Source organism: Coturnix japonica, chromosome 5 (assembly GCF_054131305.1).
Source record: "Coturnix japonica strain WE chromosome 5, WE-NBRP24, whole genome shotgun sequence".
In the NCBI taxonomy this organism is placed as follows: domain Eukaryota; kingdom Metazoa; phylum Chordata; class Aves; order Galliformes; family Phasianidae; genus Coturnix; species Coturnix japonica.
The window spans coordinates 45,991,152-46,007,897 of NC_140667.1; the positions used below are offsets into that span (position 1 = coordinate 45,991,152).

General features: G+C 41.8%; 2 protein-coding genes across 6 annotated transcripts in view; one reads left to right on the forward strand and one right to left on the reverse strand.

Moving 5' to 3' along the window:
• Positions 1–189: 189 nt before the first annotated feature.
• CCNK (cyclin K) lies at positions 190–12,338 on the forward strand. Of its 4 annotated transcripts, none has more exons than XM_085550541.1 (11): positions 190–334; positions 1,575–1,833; positions 2,767–2,848; positions 3,334–3,465; positions 4,295–4,400; positions 4,544–4,601; positions 5,556–5,725; positions 6,210–6,493; positions 8,361–8,394; positions 8,875–8,949; positions 10,996–12,338. In XM_085550541.1, the coding sequence occupies exons 2-11, from the start codon at positions 1,637–1,639 to the stop codon at positions 11,619–11,621; spliced, it is 1,764 nt and encodes a 587-aa protein (XP_085406667.1). In that variant the 5' UTR covers positions 190–334; positions 1,575–1,636; the 3' UTR covers positions 11,622–12,338. The 4 variants fall into 4 exon arrangements, with proteins under 4 accessions (XP_085406667.1, XP_015721035.1, XP_032300956.1 ...); XM_015865549.2 differs by having other exon boundaries at positions 190–300; XM_032445065.2 differs by lacking the exon at positions 190–334 and adding an exon at positions 1,239–1,385.
• The window catches only part of CCDC85C (coiled-coil domain containing 85C), a 94,479-nt gene continuing 89,792 nt past the window's right edge, over positions 12,060–16,746 (reverse strand). For both annotated transcript variants that reach the window (XM_015865553.3, XM_015865550.3), the window contains one exon: positions 12,060–15,955. In XM_015865553.3, the coding sequence (XP_015721039.2) occupies positions 15,866–15,955 (90 nt within the window). In that variant the 3' untranslated portion in view covers positions 12,060–15,865. The remainder of the gene's footprint in view (positions 15,956–16,746) is intronic.

Genomic DNA, 16,746 nt, shown 5'->3' on the forward strand with positions numbered 1-16,746 from the left:
TGGCTTGCGAGGTTTGCAATCTTGTCCCCTGCGCCCTTTGATTGGCCCATTCTAAGGCGAGGGGAGGCTGCTCCTCGCGCTTAGCAGCCACTGAAACAGACGGGATTGGTTGCGGGAAGGTTCCGCCGCTTCTCATTGGCCGCCGCTCGGGGCTGGCGCGCTGAGTCCCGGTGACGTTGACGTGACGCCGCAGCGAGCGGACCGACCTGCTTCCCAAGATGGCGGCGCGCAGAGCGCGGGGGCCGCGCTGTCGTTAGAGGCCCGGCGCTCCACAACGCTCCGCTGTCCCACGCGAGGCCTGTGAGTGCGCGGGGAGCTGGGCGGCCTTCTACGGGTGGGGGTCCGCTCCTGAGGCGGGGAGCGGGGGCACCGGGTGTCTGTGTGAGAGGGGGAGGTGGCACGGAGCCGGGTGCGAAGGCCGCTCCCTGAGGAGAGTGAGGGAGCCGTGATCGGGGACCTCGGGGCTGGCGGGGGCCGGAGGGGGCGGCCCCGGGGCGCTGTGTGCCGGGGGGGGGCGGCGGGGAGAGGCGGTGTTGGGGCTGCGGGGCTCCGCACGCGGAAGTGCCTGTGACAGAAGCGGGCCCGGCTCTTTAAAAAGCTCCTTAAAAGTCGCCGTGGGGAGGAACCGAAACGGCTGCAGCGCCGTAAATGAGGGGGGGGAGCCGGACAGAGCTGTAAGCGGCTGTTGGCCTGTGTGTGACAGCGGGCACAGGGCTGTGTCAGCACGGGGAGATGTGGAGGCCCTTGAGTGCAGTGATTGTAGGTGGCACCTGACCATACAGACCTATCTCAGTTGCCTTGATCTTCATGATCTTCTTAACATGCATCTCTACTGTTTTTTTTCTTAAGTAACTCAAGTGCAGATGATTTAACAAAGGTTTTATCCAAGTGTTGCCATTCTGGTAGTGTTTCCAAGAGACCCAGTAAAGTGCTGACAATAGCAGGACACGGGGAAATGGTTTTAAGTTAAAAGAGGGAAGATTTAGGTTGGATCTTAGGGGGAAGTTCTTCACTAGGAGAGTGGTCAGGCCCTGGAACAGGCTGCCCAGGGAGGTTGTGGATGCCCCGTCCTTGGAGGTGTTCAAGGCCAGGTTGGACGGGGCCCTGGGCAACCTGATCTAGTAAATGTGTATGTTTGGTGGCCCTGCCAGGCAGGGGGGTTGGAACTACATGATCCTTGAGGTCCCTTCTAACCCGGGTCATTCTGTGATTCTGTGTTTAAATTCCTTTCAGGCTGACCTAACATATGTGTCCTGGTTTATGAAGAGTGATTTGATTTCATCTCCCTCTTTCAGCTGTTCACATCTTGCTGCTGCCATCACTAAATTGTTTTGTCTTATTTTATGGACAAAATGGATTAAAGTTGTTCTACAGAAAAGTAGCAGGTGCTTTTGATAAAACATTGAAGTTTCTCTATCAAAGAATTGCAAAAGTAATCATATATAAATCTAGTCTTTGAATTGTATTTGCAGTATGTTAGGAAGATGAAAACGTGGTTAAATATCACTTGTCTGTGAGCATGGGAAAAAGATTCCCCTTCATTTTAACATAAGTTCTTTCTGCTTTTCTTAAAGGTTCTGAAGCTCCTAACTGGAAACTTTTTTGAAGCCATATCAAGCAAGATCAGTTCTAATAAATGAAGGAGAATAAAGAAAACTCCAGCCCTTCTGTAAACTTGGCAAATCTGGACCATACAAAGCCATGCTGGTACTGGGATAAGAAAGATTTGGCACATACACCTTCACAGCTTGAAGGGCTTGATCCAGCCACCGAGGCACGGTACCGCAGGGAGGGAGCCAGGTTCATATTTGATGTGGGAACACGTTTAGGGCTGTATCCTTTAAACTCCTGATAGAGGGAAGTGTTGACGAACGGGGGTTTTAAGAGTTAAATATTGCAGAGTATGTGTAGTTAGTTGTTCTAACGTTTCTTTATCATGAATCAAAAATCTTTCTGAGTGTTACTTGATAGTTTTAGCCATTTGTTGGGTAATCAAGGTGTTTTCTGAGAAGCAAGAGAGTTTAGTTTTGTCAGTTATGGATATTCTGGTGGTTACCAGATATGGCCTCTTACATGATTTCTCAAACTTTGAATTTTATGTTTATTTTACTATATTGTTTAACTTTGGAGATTCCAACCTGTGATCCACCACCCCCCACTTTGTTTTTCTTATAGGGTGGAATCTACAACTTTATGTATGTTGGTAATTCCTCCCCATTGTCTCAACTCATGGATACCACTCAAACTTTTTGCTTGCTATATCCCTGTTACTTCTTTTAATCCCGTGAGTTGTTTAATAGATCTTGAAGATATAATTTTGCATTTATTCTGGCAAAGAATAGTGGGGAGCCTGTTCATGTTGAAGCTGTGTTTGTAGGTATGAATATTTAGTAACTATTTCCTGCGGTAACAGTTTCATGAGGTGTGATACAAAGCGACACTTTTACTCCTGTTTGTGCCTAATTCTGCTTTCGACTTTCTTGAGGCTGATGGTGCTTATCACACAGATGACCATGCATAGATGTGATATGGGCTTTTCTTACTCCCAGTAAATGCTTTAGGTATCAGCTGCATCTGGATAGAATTTGCACAATCCTAAGGGGGTGTGGCTTCTGTTTCTCTTTTAATTGCAGTGTTTTTCAGCCAGTCACTGTATGGACAGTTCCTTGAGATATTTGATATATCAGAGTGTATCTTTTTCATTGGGTGTGTTTGATTTTACATTTGTTCTGTGACTTTCTTGAAGTTCCTTATCCTGCCCCACAGACACTATGATACTTTAGCAACAGGAATAATTTATTTCCATCGGTTTTATATGTTTCATTCCTTCAAACAGTTCCCAAGATATGTAAGTATTTACAATATTGATTACCTAATACTGTGATTACATGAAGGATAGGCTGTCTGAAATGACTACAAGTCGAGGGCATTACTCCTTGCACAGCTCTTGCTGAATAAAATGATTAAATATTAACTTTTTATCTCTTAATCAACACTGTTAATAATCCTGTTTATTCACACATTTTTTATGGTTGGAAATGTGTTTGTGTTGGTAACATCTTGCTGATGCTTTTCTGAAAGAAGGCAAGTTCTACTTAGGGTCTCTAACCAAGAAATAATGTTCTATCAAATGGTCAGTCCTCCGAATTCTGTGTTTTTCTTTAAGAATGAAAAGCTTGAATTAGCAGCACAGTAATATTAAAAGTTAATGTGCTTATTAAATCTTTTCTGGGAAATTTCCACAGATCTGTTAATGGAAACTGACCGTGCTTTAATAATGTTGTACTGTGTTGGATATGCAGACAACTCTTTGAAAGCACTTTTGTTTTTTAGGTGACAGGAGCCTGCTGTCTCTTCCTGGCAGGGAAAGTAGAAGAAACACCTAAGAAATGTAAAGATATAATTAAAACAGCCCGTAGCTTGCTAAATGATGTACAGTTTGGACAATTTGGAGATGATCCAAAGGTAAAAAATACTCACATTGAACTCATTTTCATCCTGTTGTACCCAGCAACACAACATGCCTTAAAACACTGGATGGTTTCAGTTGATGCAAATTTCACTTTCAACGTGCATTTATGGCTCTTTTGGGTAACGTAGTAGGTGATTGTGAAAATAATTCTTGCTAATAGAGTTCTTGCGAATACAAGTAAAGGCTACTCCAGTAACTGTTTATATTAAAAGCTTATATTTGATTTCATGTGAGCTCTGGTGTTATATTGCAATTTAAAATCAATCTGGATTCAGTTTGTGGTCACAGCTATAAATGCCATCAGGACATAAATCACGCTGGGCAGACTTAAGAGTGCCATTAGAAAAGAAGCAGTTGAAAGTCTCAGGTCAAATCAGAGCATTATCTCAAATGTTTTAAGGTTCCTGTTTATAATACTTAGCTTAGCAAAACTAAGCCTCTCTCAGAATTATTGCAAATGGTTTACTGTATATGCAAGAAAGATGTAAAGCTAGAGAGAGATGGTGAAAACTTACCTTTTCTTTTGTATATTGAGCAGTTCTATGCCATATCTTCTTCAGTTTTTTATTGCATGTAGGAAAAGGAATTTAAAGCACAACTTCTGCCCTTCTGCCCCAAATAACTATGAAGAAAAAGTATCCGGGTTTAAAACGGTATTTAAGTTGGAAAGGTTTCTATTATTCTCCTAATCAAACCCTAAACAAGGAAAAGCGGACAAACATGTTTGCATGGAGATGTTCTGTAGTTATACTTTATACCAGCATAAAACATCTGTGAGTAAAAAAAGGAATAATATTGTGGTTACCTTGTTGTGTGTTGTAGGAAGAAGTGATGGTCCTTGAAAGAATCTTACTACAAACAATAAAGTTTGATCTGCAAGTGGAACATCCATACCAGTTCCTTCTCAAATATGCTAAACAACTCAAAGGTAAAATGCTGCAGGGTGAGAGAGTTCTGCCTGTTCTTAATTTTTGACATTTCATTTACATTAATAGTGCAGGTGTGTTCTTCTCCAATTTGTTTGCATTTCTGATAACTTAATTTCTTTTACCTCTTCTGATTGCTTTTCAGGAGACAAGAATAAGATTCAGAAGCTGGTTCAAATGGCATGGACGTTTGTCAATGACAGGTGAGATGGTACCAGGAGACACGTTGGAAATTAAATGGTTGCTGTTGCTTACTCTATTCTGTGTTGAGGTATTTCTCTGACATTTCTTTGCTTATTGTGTGCTTTCTGTTCATAATGAGGACAGCTGAGTTATTTTTTGATCTAGATATTTTTTTACTTTTTATCTTTACCATGTTATTTCCACTGAGTGGAGCATCTGGGATGACTGCAGAAGTAGTCCATTAAAACCTTGATATTTTATGGGAATGACTTAATATTGCTGTCAGAAATGAACAGACAAAACAAGGTGTTTATTGAAAAGACCAACACAAATTATAGATGTCAAGACAGAGTCTGGCTTCTTGCCCACCTGAGACATGTAGCTTATTCTGTTCGTTGCAGGGGAGTTGGACTAGATGACGTTTAAGGATGACTTCCAGCTCAATAGATTCCATGAATCCAAATATGCACAGGTTGCTCCACAATTTCATGGCAGCTGTTCTGCTTTTTTTAGTATTTTACATTTGTTTTTAAAGTGTTTGGAAAATCCAAGATCCAATTTGAGCATCAATCCCTAAGCAGTGAAGTGCAGTGACAGCACACTTCAATAGCACTGAACATAAATACTGTGTCTAGATAACACTGCAGGTGAGACTGCTTTGCCCACACTGGAATATAATGCTGCCTGTTCCACTCCCATGTTGTGCTAGTTTTCTGGTTTGGAATTCCAAACTCAATAGAATGTGGTGTAGTACTTGTGCAAGCATCTGCTCTTTGTATTATGTATGTCTGAAATTGCTGTGGTAAAAAAGCATAGTGAAGGAACAGCTTAGTTTTGTAAATTCATTTCACTTAAGTGGCTGTTTGTAGGTTTCTCCATTCAATTTGTCTGAGATGTTTAAGTGCAGTGAAGAGTCAATGCTGTTAGTAATAGCTGTTGTAAATTAAATTTCTGTTTGCTATTTTGTATCCCAGCCTCTGTACTACTCTGTCACTGCAGTGGGAGCCTGAGATCATTGCTGTTGCAGTTATGTACTTAGCAGGCCGTCTGTGTAAGTTTGAAATACAGGAGTGGACTTCAAAACCAATGTACAGACGATGGTGGGAGCAGTTTGTCCAAGATGTTCCTGTTGATGTTCTGGAAGGTATGAGAAAAATTTGCCAGAAAGAGACAAGTGTTTCTTTCAACTATATGTTCTAAATCATAAGGAAATGCAGATTGCTTTCTTTATGGGCCTTCAGTGCTATGTCCTAACCAGATTTGTAATTGAACTTTTTAAATGACCATTTTAGACTGGTTATCACGGTTAGTCTTCTGATCAGTGTTTGCTTTACTAATTATTTAAATTGTTTAGTTTATAACACAGCTAATTAGCTGCTCATCTATGATGTGTTGTTTTGCTGGGAGTGTTTGTTTGCTTTTAGTTATTATTCCTTTTCTCCCCATTTTTAGATACACAGTTCTGTGAGCACTGGAACTAATGCAGCCTGCTTTCTAGCAAATTACACTAGATTTGCAGTCACTGAAGTTTATTTTCAGTAAAAAGCTTAGTTAATTATGGTGAGTTAAGTGTGCATTTGTACATTATGAGTTGATCATAATTGAGTCCTATCTCTTCCTTTTTAAAGACATCTGTCACCAGATACTGGATCTGTACTCACAGGGAAAACAGCAAATGCCTCATCATACTCCTCATCAGCTGCAGCAGCCACCATCTCTTCAATCTACACCTCAGACACCTACAGTACAACAATCACAGCAGTCCCAGGGTTCAGAGCAATCGCAGACTCAGCAGCAAAAAGAGTCACAGCAGTCATCACAACAGCAGCAGCAGCAGCAGCAAACACAAGCACCGCAACCTAAAAAGCCTTCGCCTCAGCCAAGTCCTCCCAGACAGATTAAAAGACCAGCAGTAAGTTTAACTTTGATCTTCAACTTGCATTTTATTTTTAAGCTCATCTGATGTCACTTTTACTCAAAGGCTGTGTTGTGCAGCAGATTTGTTTGCTTTAAGACTCATCCTGGTAATTAATTTTTTATGGTAGACTTCTGTTAGTTGTATGGTAAGTATGTTAGTGTAGAACAGCCTTGACAGTTTTGTCATACCGATATTCTCATTTCACTTGAGGCAAAACCAAGTGGACAGACATTTAAGTCAGCATCAGCTACTGAGGTTCGTGGTTCTGCGCCATCTAAATTTATCGTGTTGCTGTTGAAGAAGCTTAGTTAAGGAAAGGTCTCTGTTTTCTATTACTATCTCGTTGAAAATAAGAAACTTCATGAGTAATAGAATAATACTGTAATTATTCCGCATGCTTTTACAAGGTCTTTAACAAGTTATAGCTTACAAGGTATAGCCTGCTACTAGAGGAAGAAAAGCTGCACTGTGCATTGTGTAGTTCTTGCACTGAGTACTAACTTTAGAGTTATTCAGGATAGAAGGCTGATTAAATGTGTTCAAGAGCTTGGAAACTGAGAGAGCTCTTTATAGGCAGTGTGTATTGGTTTTCATGCTTTTTCTTCTGTCAGCACAAACTTGGATTGTTGGATCTATAGGGCAGAGAAGTCTTTTCTTACTTTTATTCAACAAGAACATGTAGGATTTGGACACATTAGAAATCACAGACAACAACTGGGATTTCTCCAGGTGTTTTCATCTCAATTGGAAGCTCTTAGAAATGCTTGTTCTGGAGGTCTTCATTTAAAGCACTACTGACTGCATCCCATCCTATGCATTAAGGAACTTTGTGATGGGGACAAAAACAGTGCCTTCAGCATGAGCAGTGCCTGTTGCTCTTTCCTCAGTTAGATGAGCCATAAACCTGTTTGAAAATGTTTACCTCCTTCTGTAAATAAGGCTTTGCATGACATCTCCTTCACATTGTATGGAATATAAATAGACTTCATTCCCGGAGGCTAGATTTTCCATTTACATGAGCTCCTGGAACTCCATTATTACTTTTTACTGAGCCAAGACATTTTCAAGCAGCTGAGGCAGTGGCCTGTGACTTACAAGCCCATAGTAGCTGCCTCAAGCATCTGCACATCCTCTGCATCTCTAGTGTTGAAGAGCACTTGAGTGTTCAGTTGATTTTGCTAAAAAAACACTCATGAGCCATTAGAGATAGACAGTAAGCTAAGTTTGATTAAACCAAACATTATTAGTGGGAACGCTTTTAATGCATGTAGAAACAGCACTAAATGAGTAGTTGCATTATTATGTGGATTAAGCTTTTTATGAATATAGTAAATAACAATTAGCATGCCAATAACACTCATGTTAACTCTGGTCCAGTTGCTTGTTCTGTCCTTGTGGTAGTTGTGACATAAGACTGAGTGACATAAGACTAAGCTTGTCCTTAAAAAGCAGGGAAGCAGCCAGAAGGTGGCTGGAGATAAGTTGAATTGACTGTCAAAGTGATACAAGATTGAAGTAGTCTTAAGCAGTCCTCAGGTACCTTTAGACAGCAGAAGTCATGAGAATCCTTGGCAGAATGAAGAGGAATTCACTGTTCTAATTGGAGTAAAATGCTGCAGAAATTGAAGTGATGGGAACTGAGCAAGAGTTGGTGAGGGCAGAACCACGAGACCTAATATTCCGTCTGTCATTCAAAAACCATGTATCCTTCTAACTTTTATCTGAATCTGAAATGGCTTTCTACAAACAAACAAAGAAGTTGTTTCCAGTTGTGCTTGCTTTTTAGGATTTTAAAATGCTTTGTGTTTTGCAGTGCTTGTATCCACCTTTTTTTCCCCTTTCTTCTTTATTTTTAATACAGGCTGTCTCTCCAAAAGAAGAAACAAAGACAACAGGTAAATGTTAATATTTGGTTCCTTTCATTTTATGTAAGCAGTGCAATCCTGAACTCTAATACCAATGCTGTATCTGTAAATGCATACTGACAATATATTTTAAATGTTCCTAACTGCAAAACTTGTAAAAATGGAACATAACCGAGCCCCTGTAGTCCCTCACTACAGTTTATGCATTAGACCTCTCACTAAACTTTGCTACTCTCAACATACAACTCTTCATCGTTTGGAGCAGTGCTTCAGCAAGCTGTGCGACCCTGAAATACCTGAAGATGCCATGTCACTGAATATCTGCACTAATATGACTCCTGTTGGTAATTAGTGCCGTTTTAATTGGCTGCTGGCATGGCTAACGGTAAAAAGTATCTAACATGTTAGCATAGAGTAGTGTGCCAGGTGGTAACTGTTAGAATGGCACTGTACGTGGACTTTGGAAAGCATTGCAGAGCCACAGCTAATCAGGAGCTTGATGTGTTTCAGAACCACCACCGCCATCAAAAATTCCTAAAATCGAATCTTCACATCCACCAATACCTCCTCCACATCCACCTCCAGGTAAGCTTTGATGTTCCCAAACACATTTACTCTTGCAGTTTATCTTTCGTTCATGTGGTTGGGGGGGAGGAATTTGTTGCCTTGATGAAGCAGCTTGGCAATTAAATGCATTAGTTAGATAAGCACAAGAGGGAATTTCATTTTAGTAGTATGGGCTTTTCCAGATAGAAGGAAAAAAGTTATGGTGGAAATAAGATCATACTTTGTGGGCCAAAGCTTTGATGTTTAAAGGTAGAAGAATGAAGCCAACTCTCCAGCATGCAAAATATGACTGACTATAGCAGGTCTAGGACTTATGATCTGGAAAAGGATGGCAGATGCCTTACTGTCAGTACAGCTTCCAGCTGTCCTATGGAAGTCCTGCATGCTACATCTTTAATACAGACATTTTACTTCAAAATAGTAAAGGGGATGCTTTGCTGTGTCTCAAAACTGGGTTCTGTCTAACAGAGCTTTAGCACTGCACACGTGTTTTACCTTCATGACTAAAGTGTACTTGCTTGCTTCCAGTGCCTTCACACATTAGCTACCCTTCCACTGACCCTTAAATATGACATACAGAGCATGGTCTGTAATGTAACTCTAAGATGGCCTCTTCTAATAAGAGAGAAAAACTGTGCTCTGCATGACAGTAGGAACAATTTTTCCCCCATTTGTTGAGAATTACTTAAGAACAAAGGGATTCTTCCAGAGATCACATTCATTATTCCTTCCGTTGTTAAATATTGAAAGCACATCTTAAATCCAGAGTGATAATGGCATTCAGCAAAAGGAGAAATGATTGCCTGTTATAATGTGGGAGTTACAAGTCCTGGAAATGGTGTGCACAACAGCCAGTGTCCCCAAGTCACATCACCTAATGGCACAGCTGCCCTAGTGGGCAGTTTTACTGGTAAAATGATGGCTGTGGAGATGAGGTAGATCCTTTTTATGCAGGTAATCAACTTGTCCCCTTTCCTACCTAAGCTTTTCCTCTTAAGATTAGTTGATGTGAGCACAGCATTGTATAAGCACTGATACATTATAACAGGCTTTTGGAGGTCGTCTTCTGCCTGTCCTCTAAGGAAACAGCTGTTGAAAGCAAAGAGTATTTATTGACCAAATGAATAAAAGGACTGGAAGGCTTAATCTCAAATAGTGTTTAGCTTTGTCAGTTCGGTTGGTGGATGTCACTGGAAGTGATTGCCTGCTTCTAACTAACTTTTCTTATCTGAGCAATGTTTTAGGTGCTTATATATACAAAGAAGTTGAACATCAGAAGCCCCAAAACTTTTTGCCTGGGCATTTTAATACAGACTTTGTGACTGTACAGAGAAGTTGCCTTTAGATTAGCTATCTTACTGTAGAATTCCTTACTTTACAAAGTCTGTATTAGAAGGGAAACATATCCTTATTTGAAGGCTATTTAAAGCACATTCTTAATGGAAATGGCCAAATATAATTCTGTGAAAATCTGACCTTTTTGTGAACTTCCTTAGACTGTCATATATTGAGCTCCCTGAAATTCATCAGCATACAAAGCTGATCAGATTTCATGTTCTAAGTAATCTAAAGCAGTTTTTTACTTTTTTTTTTTTCCATTAAAATACTTGAGACTTTGGCCTGTATTATGTAGTGCTTCACGAGATGGGAGGCAAGTGAAGTGCAAAGTAATCCCAGGGCACCTCCTGGAGTATAAAAGGGCAGAAGGGGGATGCACAGACTAAAGAAGGTGGAGGCTCTTATCAAAAGATCTCTGCTATCCTGGCTCTCAGGACTTTTTAGAAGTCTACTAGTTGTGATTTTCTCCTTCCAGTCGGCTGACTGTAGAATAATATTTAAATTAATGTAGTAGGAGGGAAGGAAGATGCATTTGAGAGGGAGAAAAACTGATCCTGGATCTTTGTTCTGCAGTTTAGTTATTTTCTAATGACAGAACAAGGTCTGACTGTGTACCATTGGGCATACAGAGGCTTAGGAAATTGTTGACTACTCTTTTGATAAAATAACTGGAATACAGATGTACTAAGAAGCTGTTGCAACCGTAAATGACGTTTTCTCTTCCAGAGCGCAAGCCTCCTTTGACAACCGCAGTTTCCATGGGAGAAGCAGAGCAATCTACTACTGTGGACTCGGTCGATATGCCAAAGGTCCAGATTCCTCCCCCTGCTCATCCTGCCCCGGTCCATCAACCTCCACCGTTGCCGCATCGCCCCCCGCCCCCACCCCCCACCAGTTACATTACTGGGATGTCTACAACAAATTCGTACATGTCAGGGGAAGGTTATCAAAGCCTTCAGTCCATGATGAAAACAGAAGGACCAACGTACGGAGCTCTGCCACCAGCCTATGGACCCCCGACTCACCTACCGTACCATCCTCATGTCTATCCTCCCAATCCCCCACCACCAGTTCCCCCTCCACCTCCTGCATCGTTCCCTCCCCCCAATATCCCACCTCCTACTCCTGGATACCCTCCTCCACCTACATACAATCCTAATTTCCCACCTCCTAGGCTGCCTCCCACTCACGCAGTGCCACCTCATCCACCACCTCCAGGGTTGGGAATGCCCCCAGCCAGTTATCCCCCTCCCACCGTTCCCCCTGGTGGACAGCCACCCGTACCACCTCCCATCCCACCGCCTGGGATGCCGCCTGTAGCAGGACTTGGACGTGCTACGTGGATGAGATAGCATGAGGTGATTTGCACGGTATCCCTTTGTGTTGAATAGGCAGGAGTAGCTAGCAAAACCTACTTTGTAAAGACGAGGAGGGTAATTTGTATAATTTAGATGAAGAAATGAGACGGTGAAATGAAAATTTAGCTGATATGTTTGCAGTCTTGTTTATGGTGAGTTACATAGGCTTCTAGATTTTAATGAGCTCTGCAGTATCTATTCTAACTTTATACGTTTGTCTTAAGTTTAAATTGTCTTGAGTTATTCCAGCACTGGATTACTTTGTACTAGCAAAAATGTTAACCAGCCATATTGGCTCAATTATATCAGTAAGAAGTAAATTTCCTTCTAGAAATCAGTGCCTATTTTTAAGTATCAGAATAGCCAGATACCATGAAATTTCATCTATCATAAGAAACTTCATTTTTAGTAATAATTAAAAACAACACAATGTTGAGCATAAAAGCTACTTTATTTAAAGAGAGATTCTGAATGCTGACTGACTGGAATCGTTTTGAGGTGTTTTGCCTTGCTGATATTTTTGTTTTGGAATGTACCGGTATCTTAAAGTATTGTTATGTTTACACCTATTTGCAAAGTCCTGTACATAATATATATATTTTCTAAGTGTGAAAGTCTGAATGTAACAACCTACTGTGATGTACATCCTGGTTATAAATGGGACTAACTCCATTCACATCATCTACCCAAATAAAATTGGTTCTGAATTCAGTGGGTTTCCAGGTGTGTCGTGGCACTCGGATTTTGGCTCTCGCTGCAGGGTATCCCAGCAGCCGCCTCCCAAGTCTTATTCATCAGCTTATTGAAAAGGGATGTATTTGAACGTATTCGACTAGAAGTATACGCTATCACAATCAATCTCTTACTTCATTTTTACTAAAATATTTCAAATGAATGTTTTACACACATTATCAAAAGAATCTGTACTAATACTTTCCGTCCCCAAAAAAGCCAGAGTGGTTCAATAATAGGTAAAAACGCGTGCTAAGGTCTAAAGAACTCTGCTATGTACACAACGGCGGGTGCTTACTTCTCCGGGGCTTCATAATTCATATACAGAAAATATAGCAGGGCTGGAAGATCACGGGTTTAACAGAAATCAAGCTTGAAACTGATTTCTAAAGCAGCACAAATAGACTTTCCCCACGTTATGAAAAATATACAATTTTCTCACTTTACAGTCATGCACTCCGTTTGAAAAAGATCAGTAGTAACTCCTTCCCCCGCAGTCTCTAAAAAGATAAAAGGTCACTTGAACACTGGTTCATTTCAATAGGTAATATTTGGATAAAAATGTGCCGTTCTCAAACAAGGTTGTGCTCAGTGGTCTCAGCCAGGCGCAAAGAGCTGACTGCAGCCACTTACACCGCAGCATTCCTGAACCTTCCACGGAAATGCCGTTCACTTCAGTCGCTCCAACAAAGGTCAAGGATGTCATTTCACTTCCCTTAAGCAAGCAAAGTCATTTGAGATCGCTGGGTGCTTCCTTTGCTAGAGGACTGCAGAACGTAGGGCTTCAAGCTTGAGGAAATTACATTTGGTCTGCTGCCCAACAAACAGCAATTCAATGGCCATGATTTCAAGGGATGCTCCCCTCCAATGTGATGTACAGAAACCAAAAACTCAGCACATGGGTCGGTGCATTTAAATATGCAGATATTTCAGCTTAGCATCCAACCCATCCTGTAAAGTCATCAAGCGTCCTTTTAATCCAGGAAGACACTTTATGACTCAAACGGAGTTAAGAGCAGCATGCCTAAATATCCTCAGACAACGCCCTGCTGTACAGCACTCGTGTTCTGCAAAATGAATGCACATCTTACACTGAAAATCTATGCTGCCAAACAGAATCATCAGAAAAACAACTGTCGCCCTAAGAGTAGCAAAGGCTGCTCAGCTGGACTGCTGGCTCCCCTGGGAAGTGGCTCTATAGTCTTTGCAGCACTACTGGGCCTTGATCACAACACTATTTCCCTTGGAGGTGAGCTCTGCAGGTGGAACAAAACAGGCTTTGCTTAAAGTCATTGAATAGAGAGTGATATAGGGGATACTTGAGAGAGCCACATAGCTGGCAGGGCTGGTAATCTGATTAGCAGAGCTCCTGTCTCCTTGAGAGGACTTGCTAGTCTTAATGAAGTCCTCAAATAGCAAACACGTCATCAATGCAATTAACACCCCCAAAGTGCTGGCAACGTTTGTGTTGTTTTAGTTAAAATTCACTGGCATAAATTAACCTTGCTCCCAATGTGATTAAATTCTCTGCTTAATCCAGAGATTAGATGCCACCGAAATTAAAACGGGCTTTCAAGCAGACAGAAGATAAAGTAACCCTCTGTTAGGCCTTCCATGCTAAGGAAGAAGGATGGTCTGATTCGTATCACCTGGTACAAAAAGATCTACATTTTACAGAGTGAAGAAACAGTAGTGACTGAGCAGTGGTGAATAATAACTCCTAATAACTCCTGGCTGGTGGCTGTGTGTGCTTTGGGGGAGGTTTTTGTTCTTCATTTTTTTTTGTTCCATTTTTATTTCTGCACTGAATAATGAGGCAGTTCTTGCTGGTTAGCATGAACGTTGGTTGCATTCTGGCTCTGTTTTTGTTGCTTTCAGATCTAGGCTCTGGCACCACAAATCCTTTACCCAGGCAGCTAGTTACACTAATTACCATGGGAGCAATTATCTGTTTCCTATCTCGCAGCCTCCTGGTATTGTATCAGCGCTCCATATTCATAAAGTAGCACAAATCAAGGACTCAGCCGGTAGAGCAAAGTAATTGAAGAGGAAGAGCCTGTCTCACTGATCCATCTGCAGCTGTGACTGAGTCCTAAAGAGGATAAGACAAAAGTAACGGTGTCTGAGGTCATTACATCTTTGAGCTACTCACTAAAATTGATGCAACTTGTGAAGAGAAGGCTTTGATCATTCCACGTCTCTGTCTTTAACGTTATGTTACACCAATGGGTTTAAGAACCAAGTTCAGCTTCCTCGCACTATTGGGAAATATGGGAAAGAACACTGAAAGAAATACAAGGACAGCTGCTGTGATAGCTTGGAAGAGAAGGGGTGAGGTTCAAACTCTTACAGCTGTACAAGCGGCACTCCACAATAGCAAAATATAAGTCCTGTTGTTCTATATACAACCATTTGAAGAAGAAAAAAACCCACTTGTTTTGGTTCATTAACAAAAATAAAGCTTCAGTGGCAGGAAGGTGTCTTACCAAACAGACTGCATTGATTGAGTTCTAAACAGCACTGCGAGGTTGTTGTTGTCTTTCACGGCTACCACCAGAGGTGAGGGGTCCAGCAAGAACATTAAAAAGAATACCCAAATCTTCCATAGGTCAAAGATGAGCTGCTCTTGAAGATGCTGTGAAAGCCATGAATGCTGTTAGGACGGCAGTTTCCGCTGAATTACTTAGTAGTAAAAGCCTTACAGGAAAAGTGTTGCCATACTTGTAGGAAATACTGGTGTGTGGCTAAGTGACATCAGTCCATTCACATTACAGCTGCAGAAATCTCATCATTTGTTCAGAAAAAAACAGTTCATTAACAGCTCGTATGGGCGTCTCAAGCTTTTCCGTATGCTTGTGTGATGAGTACCAGCGCACAATGTACACGGGGGGGGCAAAGTGCTTTCATCTCACCACTCAGTGTTTTTACACAGCGCCAGGTGAAAAACAGTTCTATTTCATCCTTCACGACAAGCACTTCCAGAAAGCTGATAGCAGCTCAGGAGCCCGGCAGCCCGTAGGCTGGGGAATTCAAATTGTTCTTTGCTCAGAAGGTCCCAACAGGCGCCTCCTGGAGCCGCTAACATAGCTGTGAATCATTGACAAGCAGGTGGGCAGGAGTGACACGAACTGTGAGTTCTCCATGGGTTAAGGGTTCTTCTTGTTCGTCTTCAAAACACTCTCAAGTTAGTTAAATTCTAAAAACAGACCATACAACAAAGTGGGTTTGAACTACAATACAAACGACTCAAGTCTGGTATTATTGGATGGTTACCCATTGAACATCAGTTCCAGAGCACCACAGCCTGGAAATCAGGCCTTTAGCTGCCATATTTACACTATTGACATTTACAAAAAAAACCAAAAAACAAAAAAAAACCATCAAAAAAATAAAGGAAACCCTGAAAAAACTCAACCCCAACTCCCACAGAACAGGCAGCCAGAAACAGCGAGCTCTGCCTCTCCTGGGTCTTCACAGAATCACCTCCAGCCCACAGGACGGCGCTCCTACAACGGCCCCTTGAACTGGTTTCCTGACAGATGTTGCCTGATGGAGGGTTTGGAACTTGCAGCATCGCCCAGCTTTCGCCAGACAACCTGTAAGGAAAACATACAGGGTGGGGAGAGAAAAACACGAATGAAAAACCAAAGGCCGGCGAGCTGTTGTAGATTGTTCGCTTACTAATATGATCAGCGATTCCCAATAGTAGGGCTGTAACTCTCAGCAAGGCCACCGGGCGGCCCCCGCGCACCATTTTCCACGGGAAAACCATTGATGCATTTTTCTAATTAGACACTGGAAATTAGAACCATTTTTTTTTTCGCCCGGGGTAACAGCACAGAGCAAATACACCCGGCTCAGAAGCGGAGTTCAATGTTAGGTCAGCGCCATCACGCTCACTGAAATTATCTTACCGTGAGCAGAAAAGATAAAGAAGGCATCGGTTAAAATTATACACGAAGGATTCTCTAAAAACACACCTTTTATCACCAGTTACTGCTGAGGTGAGGGAGCCTATTGCTAAAAAACACAACGCTGCACATCCAAAAATCAGACCCCGTTTAGTCCGTGCTTGGCTTTGCTTACAGGGATCCAGCAGCCCAAGTGAAGCGTCTCAGCCCTTGCTACGGATGCTAGCAGTGATTAGGCTCTGTAAGGCACGCTTGGATACAATGGGAGGTGTTCACACGCTGTTTAGGATTGATGTGATCTGTTCCCCCCCCCCCCCCCCTTAAGATTTTCCTTGCTGCTTGCAGGCAGGGAATTGCTGTCTTTGTTCTTTCTGCCTCCCATTGTATCCATAAACCAACATATGCCAGCGGTGCCATCCCTACTGAAAGCAGCAGCACCATCTCGTCACCGCAGCAGTTTTGTAAGACCCCACTAC